At 28.8% G+C, this 23,746-nt stretch overlaps 1 protein-coding gene across 1 annotated transcript in view; it reads right to left on the reverse strand.

Annotated features, from left to right (window-relative positions):
* LOC123305506 overlaps positions 1-23,746 on the reverse strand; it is an 88,423-nt gene that overhangs the window by 48,700 nt on the left and 15,977 nt on the right. Inside the window, exons 2-3 of the mRNA XM_044887238.1 lie at positions 17,486-17,673; positions 17,343-17,404 (exon numbers count right to left, since the gene is read on the reverse strand). Coding sequence (XP_044743173.1) covers positions 17,343-17,404; positions 17,486-17,651 — 228 coding nt within the window. The 5' untranslated portion in view covers positions 17,652-17,673. The remainder of the gene's footprint in view (positions 1-17,342; positions 17,405-17,485; positions 17,674-23,746) is intronic.

Here is a 23,746-nt window from a genome sequence, read left to right on the forward strand (position 1 = left end):
TTTTGGTATAGGTGTTCATAAAATCACCTAATTACTCCATTTCCGGTTGTCTGCCTGTCTGTCTGTTTGTCGTCTATCTGCCCGCCTGTCATCACGATTACTCAAAAAAGAAAAGAGATATCAGGCTTTTATAGCATGCTCAGGGCGTAAAAAGTGAAGTCAAGTTCGTAAATGAGCAACATAGATAGATCAATTGGGTCTTGGGTCCGTAAAACCCATCTAGTAAACCTTTAGAGATAGAACAAAAGTTTAAATGTATAAATGTTCCTTATAAAAACTAAACAAACTTTTGCTTGAAACATGTTTTCGTAAACATCACTGTTTAGCTGTGAGCGAATTATGTATGTGTAATGTGACAGAGTAATCAACACTGTCTATACATGATGGCATTTCAACAATTAATTCAGTCAATTGTTTGTTTTCACTTGTTTTATATAATATTTTCTTGGTGTAAATCAGATTCTAATGTAACGTACACACCAGTAACAATACCTAATTTCTCTGATAGCAGCGACATATATACACAAATTAAGATTCTTTCTCCTCTTTTTAAAGTCAGTTAAAAACCTTATGATATTGTGATGTTTGAAAGTGAATTGTAAGGTATTGTACAGTTAATTATAATGCAAATTGATTATAATCACAACACAAAATGGATAGGTAATTAAAAAACAACATGTGATTTAAATAAAATTATAGACATAATGTAATAATATAAATTTCTTTATACAATCATTATCATTAAATACCTGGGAAGTTGATAGGTACTACTTTCTTCTAAATAATATAATAAAACATTTGTTTTATTATTCAAAGCAAAAGTATATAAATCACACAAATTTAATACATATTATTATTTATACAAATATATTAATTTTATTTGAATTGTTTGTAGACAATAATAGAAGTTCAATGAAATTAGGAATGTCACAAATTTAAATTCTACTACAAGTGAAAAAAAACAATTGACTGAGTTAATTGTTGAAATGCCCTGCATTGTCAGTGTTGATTTCTTTATCATATAACATATACAGACATGTGACACATACATAACTGATAATCAAGTATAGTACATATTATAAAATTTCCACCTAATTGGCGCCCTCACGAGTAAACAGTGATGTTTACGAAAAAATGTTTCAAGCAAAAGTTGTTTATTTTTTTATAAGGAACATTTTTTACATTTAAACTTTTGTTCTGTCTCTAACGGTTTACAAGATGGGTCCTACGGACCCAAGACCCAATTGACCTATGATGCTCATTTACGAACTCGACCTCACTTTTTACGTCCTGAGTACGCTGTAAAAATTTCAGTTAGATATCTTTTTCGATTTTGAGTTATCGTGTCCACAGCCGGACGGACGGACGGACAACCGGAAATGAACTAATTAAGTGATTTTAAGAACACCTATATGAAGATTTTTTTCGAATTATCAATATTTCTAAGCGTTACAAACTTGGGACTAAAATTATTATACCTTGATATATATTTAATTTTTACATGGTATAAAAACTTTTAACAATCATTTTTAGACTTCCTTACCCTTTTAACAAATAATAGCCTCTAATCACTCCGTTGAAGTAAAAATTGTTGAACAAAGAGATATACAAAATTTAGTAATCAATATTTTATGACCCCTTCAATTTTTTTTTTAAGCGAATAATTTCATTATTCTAAAGCAATATTAATGACATATATTAATACCCTTGCTGAAATGTATCTTCTCCATACAAATAAAAAATAATTTTTATTTATTGTTACCATCCAATTAAATTCAGATGAATGAATCATCAATATATTTATATTTTTAACCGACTTCAAACAAAAAAAGGAGGAGGTTATCAATTCGACAGTATTTTTTTTTATGTGTGTTACTTCAGAACTTTCGACTGGGTGAACCGATTTTGATGATTCTTCCCGTGTGGTCCCATTTCATTTTGGTCCAGTTCTGACCACGGCATCCATGAGAAAACCAAAAAAAGTCTTAAATTTGCATTAAATATGCACGACAAAAGGACGAATAACTTAATATCACGCCAACCGATTTCGATGATTCTTTTTTTAGTGACAAATTAGTTAGTGTACTTCAGTTCAGATTCACTAAAAATCACGAAATAAAAAAAGGAAACCGACTTCAAAACAAAAACTTTTCAAAAATAAATTAATATGTGCTAAAAAGTAAAAAAATAACGATAATATAATGTAGTTAAAATTATTGTTATTTTTAGAGTCGATGTCAGCCAAGGAAACAACTCGACAGAGCATTAGCTTGGCTGACACCGACTCCAAAATAACAATAATTTTAACTACATTATATTATCGTTATTTTTTTACTTTTTAGTACATATTAATTTATTTTTGAAAAATTTTTGTTTTGAAGTCGGTTTTCTTTTTGTTAAAAGTTTTTATTTTATTTTCTATTATAAATATGATGAACGGGGGTTGTAAAATGGACAACACATGCCCACAACATATTATATAATGTTCAGTTAATTATTGTAATTACTTACAATGTTTACAAAATAATATAAATAAAATATAAATTATTTATGTAAATAGAAGATGACATTGAAGTAATATTCAAAATTGTAGGCAGTTATTTCTTTTTGTGTGCATGTAGGAGGACAACCATGTAAACGAATTTAAAATCATATGATTGATATAAATATTTCTGCTGGGTAATTGTAAGGGATCGGACCCAATGGTCTAAGAGTGTCCCACCACAGGACAGCCACTCTTACCTAACCTAATTGTAATGGATAAGGATTACATATACTCATATAACTATTAACGAATTGAAAAAGGAAATAGAGCTATTGCTTTTGTATTGATGATGAAATTTTGAAAAAATTTCTTCAAATGTTCATCGACTCTACCTAATAGATGTCAAAAATGACCATCGTTAAAATTTATATATGAATATATTTATGTGTCTGTAAAGTCTTTGGTGGTCGCAATTTAAGTTCGATTTGAATAAAATTTGTTATCAAGAAGGGTTTTGGTATTTGAAACGTCAAGTTCGTTAATGAGAAAAGTCGACAGATAAACAAGGGGTGGGAGATGCGCAAAGTACAAAATTTTGAATTTTTTCAAAATAAAAAATATTTTTGTATTCTATGATTAGTTTTAAGTAAAAAAGTACCGTTGTGTTTTTTTCTCTAGACGCTTAGTTTTCGAAATAAAAATTTTTGGAAAACTAAAAATGTAATAGATATGTATTTGATTTTAAGAAAAATGTATTATTTTTTCAATCTCTGAGGGAATTTGCTTAGCTAACGCAGCTCCTTCGCTACGAATTTTTTAAATTTATTTACTTGGGGGGTAAATTCCAGTCATTATTTTTGCAATAATATTATTTAAAATGAAAGCAAAATAATTTTTATCCCATATGGCAAACTAACATGTTATGGTTATTAGCCCCTTATAAAAAGGAAACAGGAGATTATTAGATGGAAGCATTTTTGTATCCGCGTTTGAGTAGCACAGTAAATTCTAATTGGTTTTATTGATTTCAATGAGCTTTTATTGATTCTGGAATCACAATAGTTTCAAAATCACCATGGCCATAACATTGACATCAATTTCGGATTTAAGTCAAAAGTAGGTTCATAATGCACTTTACTGTAGTAATTTTTTTCTTGTTGGAATTTGATCAGGGTTATCCCCTGAATTTCAGCCGTCATCTTCGAAAACATGTTTTAACAAATATATCGTGAACCCTGCACCGTACGTCAAAAATGGACCGTTAAATATATATTTAGCAATAACCATATTGAACAAAGTTGGGAACGCTATTTTATTTGAAAAAAGTTTCAAATAAAAATTAAAGGAAATGTGTGTTTTCCAAAATGGCGATTGAAGCTCGTGCTTCCTGTTTCGCCAACTTGAGTTTACATTCGGGGATTGGAACATATTCCAACAAGAAAAAATTTCTGCAGTGAATTGCAGAAAAAAAGTACCCGGTTATTGGCCTAGTATTTATTTAATTGAAAAGGCTAATTTTACGATGAAGATTTGATCGGCTTAATCCTCAGCATTTTTCTCAAATAAGGAAATCCAATTTAACCCATCCTAGAAATATGCATTAGCTTCTCTATAAAAATCTAATACTAAATCGTGAGAGATTTAGGCTTGTCCAAATTCAACGTAACCACATCTGATATTCAGCGATTTACCCTAAATTTAACTTATTGTGAGGCTCACAGGAATAAACTTCTCCTGATCTGATCGCCGGACGTGTTAATATTGTATCGATGGCTCTAGGTATGTGCAAACTATTCGAGCGCATTTACAATAATCTACAGCCGGAAAAAGAATAAAATTCTCAAAAAAAAAAGTTTTTTTTTTTTTTTAAATAGTAAGCATTGATAAAATTCAACAGCCTTGTGGAAGGGGAAGTTCAACAAGTTCTTCTTGCTATTGTTGTTATATGCATCGATAAGGTGTGAACGTTCTCGGAAAACATCAATGATACTTGGAAAGTTCAGTATTCAGTAGCTAGTTCTAAACAGTAAATTTTGACTATAACTTTTGATAACAGTACTAATCTAACAGATTTAGGAAATACTATTTTATTTTGTAATTGCATTTCTTAAAATTTTTTATAATTATACTGTCAATCTAATAGCGGACATGAATAAAAATTTATGAATTTGGCAACCAACAATTTAATGTGCAGAAGTAAAACACTATTAATAAATATTTATATCAAACGGATATTAATTTAATTTTAAAATATTAAATACTTAACTTTACTGAGTCATTTAAGTTAAAAACATAAATGTTTTTTATTTTCACTTCAGAAATAATATGAATTATGTAGAACCTAAGTAGTATTTATACACAAAAAACAACGGATTTTTGTTCAAGGCTAGTAATTGTTGTTTATTATTAAATATTTAATAATGATTATTATAATAATAATTTTTAAGAATGGTCTGAGAGATGCACATGACTCCAGTATACAAATCAAATTTTTCAAGTAAATTTTACGTTAAAATTGAATGTCCTTTAACCCAGTGGCGGTTGAGCTACGTAGTAAGAGTAGTAAATAGAAGAAAAGTGGAACCAAGTAGATTTTTACCAAATTGTTGCCAAAAGGCCTCCTCTCCTTCGTTGGGGGGTACAGGTAGATACAGGCTAAAAAACTACACTCATTGGTAGAATTTCGGCAGGCCTGCGGTGAGTAAATCCATTTTTTTACAGAATGAAATAAAATTTTAAGTATAGATGTTAAAAATAACCGCCCTCCTGGTAACTACTAAATTCAAAATTTTTTGTCCGTCAATTAAAAAAGATATTAGCTTTGATACGTACTTCAGACCCTGAAGTCAGGGCCGGATTTATAGCAAAGATATGTTTGGAATATCTAAGTTTTGAATTGAAATTTTGATAGCACTCTTACAAAACGATGAAAAATAAATATTGGTTTCTGTCCAGAACGTTTGAACGAACACCTCCGATTCTTTTGTGATAACTAATAATGATAAAGTGACACTTAGTAAAATTTTGAACAGAGTTTTGTGAAAATATAAGTTCATAAATCCAGAAATTCGTACATTAACAGTTCCAATCGAATTTTGAATCTAATTTCATTATAAGTTATAATTTCGATATCCTTTCTTTCATTTATTCTGAATTCTGATTAAGTTATTATCAGAATTTTAATTAAATGATAACTTTTAATAGCCTGCATAGAGGTAAAAAGTATAAAATTATATTTCTTTAAATAATATTATTTATTTTTAAATATAAACATAATTATTTTGAATTAAATTATCATTATTAATGAGCAATAATTATTATTAATAACAAAGTAATTAATTTTTTTTATGTTAAACCTGTAACTACACGGTTATTGTACCTATTAATTGAAAATCTACTTTTATCAATATTGTAGATAAAAATAGTCAAAACGTTGTTCATATTTTTTTTTATAAAAATTATGATTAATTTTTGATAAAATTTATTATTTTTAGTTATATAGTTGCTGATTAACAAAAATAAAAAAAAAAAACGTCTATAATTTTTTTGTAAGAATTGTTTTGCGCTTTTGAATGAATTATTTTGAAACGAAACAACTATTTTGAATTATTCTTTTTGTTATTGTTTACTTTAATTATATATACGATATTTATTTACATCATGGTCTCTCGATTATAATTATTGATGATTTTTAATATGATACATACAGCGTAAACTACATTGACAAATATCTTGTCTAGTAATCTTAATTAAAGAGAATTGAAAAAAATACACTCGAACCAGGACTCGAACCCGGACTTCTGAGAGACCATGATGTAAATAAATCTCGTATACATGATTAAAGTAAACAATAACAAAAAATAATAATAATAAATAAGTGAATAAACAAAGTAAAAATAAAAATTCAATGAGTTGAAAAAATTGCACTCTGTGTCTAGAACACGAATAGCCTAATTGGTAGGGCGCTTGACATGAATCCAAGAAGTTCGGGTTCGAGTATATTTTTTTCAATTCTCTTTAATTAACTATTTTGAAGTTGATTTCTTTCTAAATTGAAATACAAATACCTAGATGAGTTGAACTGAAACGTTCTGCGAAAAATTGTTAATTCGAAAGAAGGCAAATATTATTCATATTCTTGATTCGTTATCCTTTCTAAGAACATGAACCAAAAGCTTTTAATTTTGAAGTGATTTATTTTGAAGCGAAACATGTTGATTTTTTTCTAAAATAATTTACAAATAGATTAGTTTAACTGAACGTTTTGCGAGAAATTGCAAATATTATTTATATTTTTAGTTCGTTAACCTTTCTAAGAACATGAACCAAACTTTTTAGATGTATGGAAAAACTCCGAAGGTGTCCAAAAATGTTCAAAATTTCATGGAATTTAATTTTTTCATATTGAACCCTAATTTTTTGAAAATAAAATACAGACCATATTACTCTGATAATGTAGCTTTCTATAGGTGAAAGAATTTTTAAAATCGGTCTAGTAGTTTTTGAGTTTTATTTATTACAAAAAAGCCAAATATCAAAAGCTACTTTCTTTATAATACTAGTGAAGATATGTCTATTCGGTTCATGAAAAACCAAAACAAGCACCGTCTCGCATAATATTTTCCAAAATAGTCCAATTTTTAGTCATCTAGTAATATTATATTATTTTTTTACCATAAATTACTAGTTTAGTATTTAAATAAGGGTTGTAAAAATTTTTCCGACGTTTATATATTTATTTCTAATTATCGTGCATGAAAAAAATCAATAAAATATATTCATCAATTCAAATTTTCCAAATATTTTGTATGTCCAAAGTTGGTAAATTTGGCATCACTTGCAACAGCACTCTGTTCTACACCTAAAGAATACTGTCCATATCATGTTTATTTTACTGCAATTTATAAACGCAGGATAAACGGAAATATTTTAAATAGCAAACATATCGATGACTAATTTATAGGTACGTGCTTCAGTCATAAAAATATCAATGCCCACAGCACGTCAATATATTTTTTACAAAATCATTTAATTGATTTAGCGTGCTTCAATAAAAATAAATAAAACTTTTTTTTTTTTTTTTTTTTTAAATCAGTCAAAGAAGACTTAAAATGCTGTCTTATTGCATGACTAACAATAAGAACTTTAATACATGATAAAAAAAAATTGCAAATTACATCTAAATGACACAAATTATAAATCACTTTGATTCACCTACGTAAAGTGCTTAGTTATTGAATTCTAGTAATCTTCCGCAAGTTTGCAAAATCTCTTCTAGAGCTATCATTCAAGAGTTAATCAGTATTCTAAGCACTGAAAAATTTGGAGGCATTACATTTCATTTTGTTATGTTGATTTCATTATTTGCATTGCTTAGAACATTTAGACTTGTTGAACATTTAGGATTATCTGGATCACTTTCACGAAGAAATTTAGTATTGTGAGCGACACGTTAATAATATAATCACAAATTTATAAAAAAGGCATAAGAGTGACAGAGCTGGCTACGACCTAGACCGGATATCTAGAGGAACCATTTTTTAAATTTACGCCCATAAAGAGGAACAGGATTATCCTATTTCCGGGCACCACATTTATTATTATTTAATATTTTAAAAAAAGATTGCTTGTGGTTCTGGTCAAAAATTTGATTTGAAAACCGTATGCATAACACGTATTTTAGCCTCCATTTCAGCTAAACATAAAAAAAATATTTTTTTTGCCATTAATTATAAATTTTGATATTTAAATTATAAAATGTTTATATTTTAGGCTTTAACCGTTTATCGAAAGTGGTGAGGTAAGTTAAAAAATGTCAATAGTCAAAAAGTGTTTAGAATGGTCCAAAATACTTATCTTATAGCTTTCAAATACAATTTTTTGCCAGAACCACAAAGTAATCTTTATTTTCGCCAATAATAAATTTTCGGCAAAAATCAGTACTTTTTTCAAACGCTTATATCTCAAAAACGGTCAAGTAAGGTAAAAAATGTAAAGGATCAAAAATCGTGCTATATATATAATCCTATCATAAAATCCAATAGTTTTTTAAATGTTAAATAAAATGAATTTGGTGTCCGGAAATAGGATACTTCTGTCTCACTTTATGGGCGTAAATCGAAAACATTTTAGTTCGCATGGATATCATTTTCTAGAGTAAACTCAAATAAATAATTTCCACCGGTTCCCATAAAAATCTACTGGCTTAAAATCTATTTCTGGGTGAGACAGTTTTTCCGATTTTATTTCTTCGATTAAAAGATTCCTTATATATATTTATATTTTTTCTTGAGTGGAGCCCTTTACAAATTATTGAAATCTTTAAATCCAACACATTTCGAATCTTTTATGTCATAACATCTACTAAGGCTACTGAAAGTCTATAAATTCAAAATTAGCATTCAAAGTCGTTGCGGGCCATGACTTAGAGTAAGCATCATATTACATAAAAATTCTTTTTGGAACTTTCAACTTCAATTTCTATTTTTAATAAATACAAGTATTATTAAATTAGTCTAAAGTAGTTCAAGCAAATAATGCATTTGGTTAATTAAATTTTGAAACTGACAGTTTCTGAACGCAAAATTAATTTTAAAAAGGATTTCATTTTCTACTCCAAAAGAACTTTAAAACATATTCAACCTTCTAGCCGAAAATATGATTAACTTTAAAAGGTAAAATACGTTAACTATTATTCATATTTATGTCGAGATATCTTTACTAATACCCACAAATTGCTTTTTGCAAAATTATATATAATTATCTGATTGAAGTAATTTTGAAATTTTTATCAATTTAAATTGGATATCTAAATTCAATATGACCTAATTTTTATTAAGCTGATTAAACCTAACAAATGCTGCCTGTGTATTGTAATTCTGTAAAATTGGTTCTGTTTCAAATAATATTAAGTTTCAACACGAAATTTCTTTATTATGTGTAAATAGTGATTGTTTGGCATTTCATTCCCAACCTTTTTTGAATTTTTGTTACTCCTATCCCTTCCTCAAAATTGTTTCGAGAATTTGTAAGCGAAGTTAAGTAAAGGCATATATAATATTCAAATCTAAAATCTACGCATTAAACTTAAAACCTAACCAACACGAATTCAAAATAGTAATGCGACTAAGGTCTTGTTTTTACTCAAGTGATTGAAATTGTCAAACATCTACTAAAATGAAAACGAATTTAACACGAATTCTCGAGTGAACTTGAACATATAACTTGAACAATATAAATTTGTAATTTACCGAAAAGCTGTACTTTTACTGTTCATTTTTCAATAGATCTTTAGTATAAACCTTCATAAAATATTGGAATTGGTTCTATTCTTAAAGAACAGAAACTAATAAATTTGAAGTTTTAATGTTTTCTGTCAACTACACCCTTACAAAATACCCCATAAAATAACTATAAAAGTAGACAATAAGTGTCTTTTACTGATTATATTCTAGAAATATTTTTCGAATGTTGAAAGTTAACACACACTAAAATGGTTATAAAAACAGATAAACAGAAGATAGTAAAATTGAATTTAAAACCTAGTTCTAGAAATAAGATGAAAATTAGTAAACAAATTAATTTAGAAATTTTTTATTTTCAAAGAAATAATTATCTCCTAATTTTCGTCGCTGCCATGAAAATAAAAAAATTTTGAGACCTTTAAAGTTTTTTTCAATTCCTGACAATGAATTGTAAATTTATATCCTTTGTCCATCTGTGGAATTTCACCTCACATAACAGATTTCAATATCTTTATAGAGACTGATTTAATTGAAATGTTAATTAAATGTAAAATGAAAATCTGATTATCTTTTTTAATATTATCATGTTTTCCTAGATGAATCTCCTTTAAGAATCTCCTTTAGATCAATGCGTCAAACATTATACTATTCGTCAATCATATAAAATTATGGTAGAAGCGCTGGGAAAAATCAATCAAAGAATGTGCCCGGCGCTCCCACCAATTCTACCTGTCAAGAGAATTATAACTACAGTGATTTTAATAAATATTAGTAACTACTATATTAGTTTATTAATCTTTCTATAAAATTGCATCTTCCTAGGATTGAGATTATTAAACGCAATATGAACAAAGAGCATTTTTCTTAAATTAAAATTCCTAGAAAATGATATTATAAGTCATAAAAAAGCTCCTTATTCTTCCTCAAAGCTCTTCTTGCTTGTGTTGCTTTTGAAACCTTAGTTAATCATTTTTCTAAAATAAACCAGGGTTTTCGATTGAATTTCATGAACTTTTACAAAATTCTATGTAATATTACTAAAAAAAATTAAATGATAATTTTCCGAAAGAAACTTAATCAAAAAAAAAGAATTTAAAACAGTGTTATAATGAATTTCTTCGAATTAGGGTTGAACATTTCTTGGAAAATTAAATAAAAATTTTAATTAATTACCTACATAATAAAATTTTAAATATTTTATAATAATATTTTTAAATCACATAAAACACTCATTTTAATATTTTAAATAAATAAAAATTTTATTTCTTATATTAAACACAGAAAAAAACATTTATTTGACCGCAATAAAGTACGCAACAATCAATGCAACACTACTGAGATATTAACAATATAAACACACGGAAGGAAACCAATAAACACAAATTTTATAAATATGTAAATAAATACAAATTTACTAACACAATTGTAAGAATTAAACCGCACGATTCACTCACAAAAAGATAAGCAAAATAAAATTCATGAAATAATTCGTCGCGTTCATCTGTAATTTCAAACATTACAGAGACAAAACAAATCGTTTCTCACTCTTAATAATAAAATATTCAAATGCAAAATTTATTTTAAAAAAATTATCTTTTGGGAGAGTGGAAGATAGATTTCTCTATTAATATGTTTTAATAAAAAAAATATGTGTTCGATTGACGACGTATGTCTGTATACAGTTAAATAGTGAATGTAGTTAACTCTGACTGCTAGTAGTATACCCTGATGTTATTATGTACAAACTGGAACTACAGTCAAAATCCGTTATGGCGACATCGTAGCTCTATAAGACGTTAGACAATCATTTCAGAACAGGTGAAAATTTGAGCGGTTACTGTCAAAATCTTGGCAAATAACTTTATCCTCTACGAAAATGTTCTTAGCCGGGGACTTAAGTTTCTACAGAGCAACTGATTCAATGTATATTCATTGATTTTAAGACACGCACTTAACAATTTTTCCGAAAGAGAAATCTTAGGCAATGCAAATTTTCGTAGAAGAAAATGTTAATCGTTTATAACGACAAATGTTCAAGGTCCGAACGTTCAAAAGGATATTGTTCAGTTTTTTGTAAGGAATAAATTTGTAGTCAGCGTTAGTAAGAATTAGTGACTAGCAATTATTCTGTTACTAGAGTTTAATTTGGTGATTCTATCACTAAAATAACCGAAGAAAAATGAAAGTACGGTCATCAAGGGATAAACTCGGTAATCGGGGTAGTCTGTGGCGTTCTCGGAAAACAATGATTTGTTTTTGAAGTCATCGTTGGCATCGGTCTTTCTTAAAGATACCATCGATCAAAGAAAAAGCGAGTTGAAATATGACAGGTTTGAAACGATTGATTGTGTCATTATTCGAAACTTGAATCCGAAAATTGATACCAATAGGAATAAGAGACCACTCAATTATAAAAAAAATACCTTATCTGCGTAGTCCCCGGAGGCATCGCGCAAAACTGGATATCACAAATGAATTTCTTCAGAGAAAACGAAGAGGAAGAAGAAACAATAGAACATGCTTTGTCGATGACTGGTACTGGGAAACAGCAACATCATTCTAAAATATTAAGGCAAGGTTTCCTAAATGGTCTGGAGGTAGCGGTGGAAATGAGCATTAGAAAAAAAATAAGTTTTTATTTGATACAATTCATGGCGATCGTAACGAGTATGTATTAAAGCAAACCCGTATATTTTGATCAAGTGCTGTGCCCGCCAGATTATTGTCAGTTTCAAACAATAGATGCTTTGTATATGTTATACATAAAATGTTTCACATTAAGTATACAAGTTATACACAAGCATTACTAAAAAGTGAAAGGTGCGCACGATACATTGTGCACAAAAATGTAACGAGGTCATTCGATCACTAAATTTTTACTCTTCATATTATCATCTTACCGGGCGCGCCTTATATGAAAATCAATTCTTAAGGAGTAAAATCCAAAAAAAATTTGGTAAAGGCTTAAGAGAGGTCAAGAAATTTTTATTTTTGAATAGGACAACACAATTGGCGTTAGACCTCCTATTGAGTGTTGGCACTGCCGAACAAACCCCTTATTTTAACATCATCTAGGACGATTTTCATTGAGTCGACAAATTATTGTGTATTTCTCTATGGAAAATAATTATTCCAGAAATATCAAATGTATACATATTGCTTATAATACTGACGAATATAGCAATCGTAAATGTACGACACCTCTTATATCACTATAATCGATTTTGACTGTATTAGGTATTATTCCAGAGCATGTGTAACTACGGTATTGCGTCGCGTTTGTTGAATGTGACTGGGAATTATAACATTCAAATACTGGGCACACTGAGCATAAGCAGCTGTATGGCTCGATTTATATATGTATGTGTGTGTATGTAAGTATGTTATCCCATATGAAAATATGGGAAGATTTTAATTTAAAACAGGCATTTAATTTTTAATGTGAATACATAATTTTTGAGAGATCAAATAACAAATTTTCCCTGGAGACTACTACAGTCAATTTTCCATACGAGCCCCAAATACCAGGGTGCGCAAAATAAAAATTAAATCCACCAGTTGGATACAATTTTTCTGAGTAATACGGAGGGTAAGTTTTATTTTTACACATCCCATTGCGTAAGGTATAGTTAGAAAGGTCTTCGGAGAATATTTTGCCAGACATAAGTTCTCGAATGCGGGTATTATTTTTATCTTTGAACACTAATTTGTGATCTTACTATATTATATCATGCATGACCCCTTAACCAGAATTATATTCAAATCCATCGAAAATGTTCTACCATAAGATTTATGCTTGATTCTTTATCCAAGAGAATATTTCATTCGACACTCTACAGTTTCAACTAAAATTTCACGGACAAATACAAAAATTCAAATTATTATTTACCGGAGAAGTGAAAATGATAATTATGACTCTTTACGTATTGAATACAATTTTATCAAAACGACTCAAGAGAAAAAAAATACAAAAATTTTAGCAAAGCTTACCAATATTTGATTAAACAAATCTTATAAGTATTCTCTGAACACTTTTCTAGGAGTAATTCAGTCTTGTTTAATTAAATATAGTTTGCAATTTATGTATTTCCCGCGGCTAGGTGTGATAATGATCTACTCCAATTAATAACTCATTAAATGATTCTCCAAAAATAACGAAGTTTCATAAAAACTTTCATCCCTTATTATTACTATTACCTCCTTAAAGAATGTATTTTCATAAAAAACAGTGATGCAGTAACTTTTTGGCTCTAACCATGGGCACATATATCAATTTTTACATTTCTAACTTTAAAAATGACACTTCCACCCACTTGAAGAATTAATTGCTTGAAAATAGTCATTCAGTAATCTTTTGTTTTGAATCATTAACCATGGGCATGAGCCAATTAACCATGGACTCATATATCAGTTTTTACATTTCTAACTTAAAAACTGACCAAGTTCATACAAATTTTCAATCCTCCTAAAAGTAGAGGAGTACATTATTAGAAACTTAAAATTATAAATGCTTCAAATCATTGACCAGAGTCACTTTTTTCTTCTCCAGATTTAAGCATTGGCAAAATGACGATATTGTGAACTGTTTTATTTTTTGTAGTCTTAACATCTATAAGAGTCATTCCCAAAGTGGCCTATCGACCTCTCGGGGCAATTAAAAGGTGAAGGGCTCCACGATAGCGAAAATAACAATAGATATGGCCTATGATAATAGAAAGAGGGTTAGCCAAAATATAGGAAGTTTAATTTTTGTCACATCGTCACTGTGTAATTGAGGGCCTCGCGGGCTGAAGGAAAAAGTTTTAGTCGCCGATAGAAGAGGTGTTAGATGAATGAAGGTTAAAAAGTGCCGTCCCCTAAAGAAACAGTAGGTAACAAAAATTATAACAAAATAGTGATGAATGACTTGTTGACTAAAAAACAGGAAAATGACGGACGGTGGAGTCACAATTACTAAAAAAAGTCAAATGATATCTGTCTTAAGCCAACATTGCGTGGCAAATGAGAGGGAGGTATCTAAACCATGAAAAATTGATATCTACCTTGTAAAAAAGTTTGAGAACCGCAGGTCTATAATTAGAATTCTGTGAAAATAATGCGTGCAAGAGATACCTGCGTATCATATTCGATATTTTTACACCTACTTAAAGAATAGCACTTATAACAAAAACGAAATAAAGCGGAAAATTAGGGTCATCGCCGTGACTATTCGATATTATTATCCTTCTTGTAAAATAATTACTATCAATAGAATAATAAATATGGCACAATCGAAAAATTATTGTTAATAGGAACAAGTAGCTTGAGTACAACTTGTAGCAACATAATTTCAACATTATGACGTATACCTATCGACAATTCAAGATAAGGTCATTCACAAAAAGTGTTTTAATTCGTTCTAGTTCCATTTATGCCAGAACGTGTAAGACCACCGTTTCTGCAGAAATTTTTTTCTGTCTCCTTTGAAACCTTCGTGTGTATTTCTTAAACGACGTTGCTTTCATTTCAAAAGAACCCTGATTACGAATCTGGTTCGATCTCATTGATTTTGTATCTATTTATTGGCGTATCAAAAATTGTCTCAGCTTTGTAGTTAATAATGTACTTCTAGTAAAACTTTTTTTAACTAATGACGTTTTAAAAATAAAGGCTCTTTAACTTTTTTGAAAAAAATATTTTTATATATAAAGACAAAATTCACACTATTAATTTTAATATCAAATCACCTTAATTAAAAAAAAATTGCTATCTCATTCGACTCTGACAAGAAAATCTCCGGTTACAAAGTCATTACAAATATTTAACCTTTAACATTCATTATATTTTGTAAATATGGAAATTATACGCAAAATTAGATGCTTTCAAAAAACGTTTACTTGAAGGATATATATTTATAATGTACACCGATGTACGATGTACGGTGGTTCCTTTGTCATCAATTAACAGAGTCATTCGTTAAACAGACGTAGGTAGTCATAGACGAAGAACTGACTAAAAGATGTGTACCACCAGAAAGGCGGGATTTACAACAACAAAAGGATGGTTGGTACTGCGCAAGGATAAACACTGCCCGTAGGGATTTATCAGTGTTTAGTTTTTTTTTTTTTTTTTTTGTGTTTTATCAAGTTTTTCTTTCAATATATTTCAAGGAACTCAAAGTTAATATGATGTGGAAATACGATAAGATATTTTGTCTACACCATTGAACACAAAAGAAAATAAATTATCATTGGTAAAATTTTCACCAAGAAAAGAAAAGTTGCTAAAAGGTATACCACTTTTTAAATTGAATCTGCTTTTTATTACAACACCTATACTCCCAATAAAAATAAGTCAAAATAATATCTAACAGAGTTAATTGTTTAAAAACACTGCAATATTATTCTGAGTTGCTTTCAATATTTTAACTGTTTAGAAAATTATTAATATTGTTTATTGTTAATGCAAATTTGAGCTCGTTTAAACATGAGCCCACAGAAATCCTCATGAGTTATAGGCATCAAAATTCACACGCCGATTGAGATTTATGAAAAATCTATTAATTTTTTTTGAGTTTTCACTCAGTGTTTGTATCATTAATGTAATAATATTGCATGTATTTTATAAATGATGATATTGTCCCTATCCAAGTCTCTATATATTATAAATATGAAAGTAAGGATGTTTGTTTGTTGGTTTGTTTGATACGCTTAAACTACCCAATGGTTTGAATAAAACTACAACTAATATAGCTCATACATCAGAATAACACATGAGCTATAAACTATAAACATATATTCAAAAAAAAATAAATAAATACAAGCAATATTTTTACATAAATGATAATTATAATGAAACGTTATAGAAGTTATAAGTACTTTCGCGAGTGCTAAAAATGGTTCTACACGCAACGGATATTGAAAACATTACTTTAGGGAACAGTTTTGAATTTTTAAGTTTTGCTTTGTTTCATAATTGTTAAACAATTTACTGAGTAAATAGTTCGCCACTCTTCAAAAAGTAATTCAAAATGTTGATTTTGTTAATGAAAAGCGATAAAAACTTATTTCGGAAAAATACACACGCTTTCTTGTCAAAAATTAAATTTTAAACCTTTTTTAAACTGTCAAAAACGCGGGCTTCCAATTTGATGACATAATATTGGTATTATTACACAAAATAACACAAATACGTTTGACAGATATATTCATAGACATCTGATTATAATATAAATATAAATGCTTATCTATGGATATTATCTATGGATATATTATACCCAGCTGTCTACACTGAACTAATTGATGGTCTATGGCTCATACCGATATGACATCACAAGTAAGACTTGCCCGAGTTTTAGGTCACGTGATATACAGCTTAAAATTTACGATTTTTAATTTTAATATTTTAAAAGAAAAATGTGCTTTTATGACTCGAAATCAGAATATTTAAGAATATTTTTACATAAATTTTAACTTTTTTCAAATTTCATGATTTATTTTTGACTAACGGTAATACCCTATTAACAAATTTGTCATATATTATAGACAAATTATAAAATTTCCTTAAATTACCACTTAAAAGATTTTTCTGAGTATATTTGATAGTAAAGAGTACATAAAAAACAATTTTCTTACCTTACGTAAATTATTTGGACCGCTCAAATTGTTAGAATAAGCTCCATTATTGTCAAATTGATCTGCGAAAATAAAAAATAAGATCTTAGAAATCAATGTTAACTAATACAAAATCTATAGAAATGATAAAGATTTTGTTTTACCTGCCGAAGAGGTTGAAGGTTGATTTATATTTTGTTGGGAAGAGATTTGATTTTCTTGAAGCGAAGAGAGCAGAGGTGATGCGAGGCTTTGGACGTGACGTGCTTCTTGTCCGAGCCCACGCACCGTCCTCAGCAACTCTTCATACTTGGACACCGGTATAGACATACTGTTCAAACCACGGCGATGCCTGAAAAAGAAACACAAATTTAAGAATTTAATTTGAACATTAAATTAAAAAGTTCAACGTTTTCAAGTTATTGACAATTTAACGTTTGGAAAACAAGAGCTTTACAAAATCCTAAAATGATTTTTGAACATCTATCTTCTATCTATATATTATAAATGTGAAAGTAAGGATGTATGTTTGTTATACATGTTAGGCCTATAGCGTAAGAAAAAAAAACAAAACGAAAATAATTGCTACAGTTTTATTGCCTGTAGCGTAAGAAAAAAACAAAAAAACAAATCGGAAATAATTATTACAACAGGTTTTAATTATAGGTTTTGTTGGCAAATTATGTATTTATTTCTAGAATAGTTAAATTTGGATTTGGGTAAATATTTATCTGAGCTTGACTCAGTGTATGTAGCAACACTAGTGCAATTCTCACCATTGTCGGGTTTAATGATGAGCATCAATCCCAAAATAAAACTTATTTGACTGACTTTATCTAACACACTTAGGTTTACCACTCTGATCTTTCTCTAACGCAATGATCTTGGTCCTTTTTAACTGCTCCTGTCTAGCGTACTTGGTGTTGTACTTTGATCATGCTCTTACACATATCCAAGACCAATTCCAATGAGTAAGGCAAAGATGCTAAGCCCATTACATTAAATTCGGTAAACAAAGATAGTCAAATACAGTATTGGTTTTGGTCTTGGTCTCGTTCGATTTGCTTATTTCAAGTTGTGGTGTCCTTTGGGAGATATAACCGTAAAACCGCAAAAATATTCACCTTTTGGTCTACATTTTCATCCCTCCCCATTGAATTCACCCCTCCACGTTGAAAAAGTTGTATAAAAGTAGAAGTGAATAAACTTAAAATATGACCATTTATAAACATTTATTTAAAAAAAAAAATCACAGACACCTTAATGTGAGTGATAAATTAATATTAATTAGAAAAAAATTACTTTAGATAAAAAAATTCTAATTAATTAAATAAATTTTGATAAATTAATATTTTCACATAATTAATATTTATAACGAAATGAAACGATATATAAATACATATATTTGTTCATATAAATTATTATATAACTTTCTATGAGAAAATGGAATCAATAAAATAGTATAAAGAACATGCGATGAATGTGATGATATTATAAGGTTTCCAGTTCTATAGGTCAATAGATTCAATTCACTTTAGAGCTAGTTATAGTTACTAGCTAACTATGTACATATTGGATCTTCTCAAGACTTCTTACATTTACTTTTAATTGGTTATTAATATTAGCGAATATTATGTGTTCTAATTTTTTATACACTTTATATATACAGGGCCGTAGCTGTAGTCTAGAAAATAGAATACCGTAAATTGAGGATACCCTGTGATTGCGATAAAAAACTTTGTAATAAGCCCTTTTTTTAGTACAATGTTGTATACTTTGAACATTCAACAACAAGTGAAAATAAACAATTGAATGAGATAATTGTTGAAATACTCTGTATATGTTGAATATGGGTGCTTGCATTATTTTTAATAAATTAGGTATGTTGAAAAAACCAACTTAATGGTGTCTAGTGTCATTTGTCCTAGTTTGCGAAAATTTTAAAGTTTTTTCGAAATATTTTCTAGAAAACTTTTTTTTCATTTTTTTCATAAGGCTCACTAGTTAAGTTAGGTTAGGTTATATTGGCTGTCCACGAAGGACACACTTAAGCTATAGAGCCCATTGTGGTACCATATATGTGTTTTACCACCTTTCCGCTGATAATTTCATTTATCAGCTCCTCAATTTCAGAGGCTGAGTGCACCTACTTCATGCATATACCATGCATTACACCAGTCCATCACAACTATTAATTTAATTAATTTTGTTGCGACGGCGGGAATCGAACCCGCTACCCTATGCATACCGCGGACTAGTTAAAGCTAAATTAAAATTTTAATCTCTTTACCTTTTAAATTTTTTTAGAAAATGGACAACAAAAATGTAAACTTTGATTATATCTCTAACGATTTACAAGATCCAATTGATTTATGTTGCTCATTCAATTACGAACTCAAATTCACTTTTTGCGTCCTGAACACGCTATAAAAATTTTAGCTTGATATCTCTTTTCGTTTTTGAGTTATTGTGGTGAGTTACCGTTTTCCATTTGACGGACAAATGGAAATGGACTTAAATATTTATTTTTCTTGAATTAATTATTGAAATTATTGATTCAAGAAAGTTTTACTTGTTATAAAAACATCAATAGCCAAGTAAACGCGTTTGCTTCAATCCAGTAATTTTTATACCCTGTATATATGATATAATATATCAACCGTACACTAATTTTAGTCCTAAGTTTGTAACGCTTAGAAATATTGGTGATACGGGCAAAATTTTTGATGTAGGTGTTCAAAAAATCAACTAATTGATTGTTGTTATAACAAGTAAACAGTACTTTCTTTCAGTGTATTATTTAAATACAAGTCAAAATGTATTCGAGTTGTTTTTTACATACAATTTCACTTTGCCTATGATTTTGCCGGTCAGAACGTATCCGCGGTTTACTGTGGTAGTCATTTGAAAACCATCAGCTCACACAATTCCTGTTTGTATGGAAATTTGCTGAACGACGATTTAGACGAGCTTGTACAATAAATATATTGATCTAGGCCATACCCTACTCAGCTTATACCCAAATCCGGCACTGTCTACCCCATCCCCATTGTACGACTTTCGTTAACTGTAGTACAATCAATGACATCAATAGGGAACTTAAATATACCCCATGTTAATAAGTCTCTATATCGATACATTATTGACTTTTAGGCAGCATTTCAATATTGTACTTATAATTTCCTACAGCGACATTTTATGTGAAAGATATAGAAAAGCTTTAGAGCATGCATAGTGTTTGTAACCATTTTGGCGTAAAGATATTATAATGTATAAATTGAATATACTCGTATTACTTCGCGAGCTGAATACGTATTGTTATACGCTGTTTGATATTTCAAAAGAATAAAAATTAAGTAAAAAATATTCTTCAACATCTTATATTTTAAAAGAGTGAAGCTTTTATTTTCATGAACTACAAGACAAATTTTTATTTCATAAAAAGTGAAAAATGAAAAAAACAATAAATGAGAAAAAACAAGACAATAAATGTTTCTATAACGCTTAAAAATATTGATGATACGAACAAAATTTTGATATAGGTGTTCATAAAATCACTTAATTAGCCCATTTCGATTTGTCTGTTCGTCTACACGGTAACTCAAAAACGCAGAGATAACAAACTGAAGTTTTCACAGCGTGCTCAGAACGTAAAAAGTGAGTTCTTAAACAAGCAACATAGGTTAATTGAGTATTGAGTCCGTAGGGCTCATCTTGTAAACCGTTAGATATAACCGTTTAGAAAAGTTTAAATGAAAAAAAAATATTTCATATAAAAAAATAAACAACTTTTGTGTGGAACATTTTTTTGTAAACATCACTCTGTTTACCCGCGAGAATCTAAATTAGGACAAAACTTTGGTACCCATTTTCTCCAAAACTATAAAAGATAGTGAGTTGAAAATTTGCAGGTAGCTTCAACTAGTGGTCTTGGGAAACATTCTCCAAAAACGAAAAAAACTTCTAGAAAATACTTTCAAAAAACTTTTTAATTTTCAAATTACTGACAATCAACACTTTCTATAAAGGCTATTTCAACAATTAACTCAGTCAATTGTTTGCTTTAATCTTTTTTTATTTTAAAATTGAAGTGAAGTTAAAATTAATCCTAAAATATGCCTAGAACACTCATCTATTGATGCACCTGCGATGGAACCTGACTAAGTGAAGCCCGGATAAATGAGAAGCCTCCACTACTGATAATTACAATTAGGCTCCGACACTTTTGCATTAAAATACCCCTGTTTCTGAGAATAATTAAATCTTTATAACTCAGATTTCATTTTTTCGATTTTATTGATATTTACCCCCATAATTGGAACCTTTTAGCCTGGAACCATAAATAGATCAATTAATAATGTACCATTTTGAATATTGGTTTGGATAGGTTGCGACAGGTTTGTTTAGAAACATTCGGATTTCTTCCGCAACAACCTGATTATTTGAGAAACTGATTACTTCAACTTGAGTATTTGGGAAAGTGATAAAAATTCTAGGGTCCTTGGCGATTCCAGGTTTCATAGTATTTAAACTTAAAAATGTAATAGATATAGTCAAATCAAAATAGATATATTTTTAAAAATAAATATAAATTCATTAAAATAACATGATTTAACCTTTGAAGAGAACATATAAAATTTTTTAATTTACTTTTTTCGTGCGTTTTTTTAACATGTAAGCAATATTAAAAATGACACTTTTCGTTTATACCGAAAATTTTTATAAATTGATTGCATGCATTGTTGTTCTTAAATGGTGACGGGCGAAATTTGCACAAGTTCAAGCTAAGACTCAGTGTTTCACCCTGGATTAAAATATTTGTTCTTAGAGGGTTAAATAAGATGATAGAATTGTAAAGTTTCGAACATAATAGCAAATGATAAGAAATTTAAATTTAACCTATCATTATTTTCTGTAATATTATTTTTATAAAATTAAATACTTTTAAAAAACCTAAATCCGAAAGCATCCATCGATGGATGCACCTACAGCCGAATTTGGTTAAGTATACCGTGGGTATGCGAGAAATCTCTACTGTTACTGGAAATAACTGAGATTCCTTTTTTAAAAACTTTTATTTAACTTGCAATGCATGTAAGGATGTTACGATGGATTCTTTGAACTCAATTTTGAAGTAGACATCTTCAACCGATTGAGCTGAAATTTTGCATGCACATTTAGTTTGAATGACTATGCATGGTAAGGTTGAATCGGCCTGAATTTTTCCATCGCCCCCACCATATTTTATATAATCTTAAATTAAAAATTTTAATGATAAATACTTTTTAAGGGATAATCTTTTATTGTACTAAAAAGTAGAAAATAAGTTTATCTATAAGTCACTCATACCCGACTATTTGTAACAGCTTGAAGCGCTTAATATCAAGGATGAATCGAAAAGTAATTAGGCATGTGGAGTAGATGAGGCGTTCCGATTCATTATTGATATTTTAAATTAACCGCTTCAAGCTTTTACAAATAGTCGGGTATGAGTGACTTATAGATTTTCTACTTTTTAGTACAATAAAAGCTTTTCCTTTAAAAAGTATTTTTTATTAAAATTTTCTTTTCGTTAAAAATTTACGGTTTTTGTTTGCAAATTTTACTTTTCAAGCATTTCATACTTAGCTTTCTGAATGTAAATGCACCTTTATAATAAATGGCTATCAATTTATCAGTTAAAAGGTATTTTGGAATACCTTATAATGAATTTTTATATACTTTTTTAGTGAATGTCACGATTTTTTTCTAACATGTATAGGAACTCATAAAATTCCTTCATTGTAAAAAACATGCTTTAAGATATGGATTGCGTTTTTTAAGTTAAACACGCCAATGTATAATTTAGAATTGTCAATCATTTGAGGTTTCACTAACAAAAAAACGCATCGATATTATACAAAACTTATGAATGTATGAGCATGACAATAATGTTTGATTTAAAAGCTCAAATTTTTTTTAGGTAGACTTTCGCTCAAAGATAATGTAGTTAAAATTTCAGCCTTTAGTATTCGTGCAAATTTTTAAGAAAAGTCATTGAAAATCGATATAAAATACATTGCTCTGATGGAGAAATCTCAAAAAACCACATATAGGAAAGTAAAAAAGTAAAATAAACATATTAGCAATAGAAAATAAAAATGAATGTCTCCATTCATTTTCTCCAAAACTATAAAAGATAGAAATTTGCAAATTTGCAGGTAGTTTCAACTAGTGGTCTAGTGACAGATTCTCGAAAACAAAAACAAATTATAGAAAATTGTTTCGAAAATTTTCGAAAAACAAAACAAATGGCCGCTCTAATTGTATTGATTTTTGAAACTCTTCTAATTTATAAAAAAAATACTTTCTATACAGGGTACTTCAACAGTTAACTCAGTCCACAGTTTGTTTTCACTTGTTTTATATTAATAAGATTTTATTTT

The sequence above is a fragment of the Chrysoperla carnea genome, chromosome 1 (assembly GCF_905475395.1).
Source record: "Chrysoperla carnea chromosome 1, inChrCarn1.1, whole genome shotgun sequence".
In the NCBI taxonomy this organism is placed as follows: domain Eukaryota; kingdom Metazoa; phylum Arthropoda; class Insecta; order Neuroptera; family Chrysopidae; genus Chrysoperla; species Chrysoperla carnea.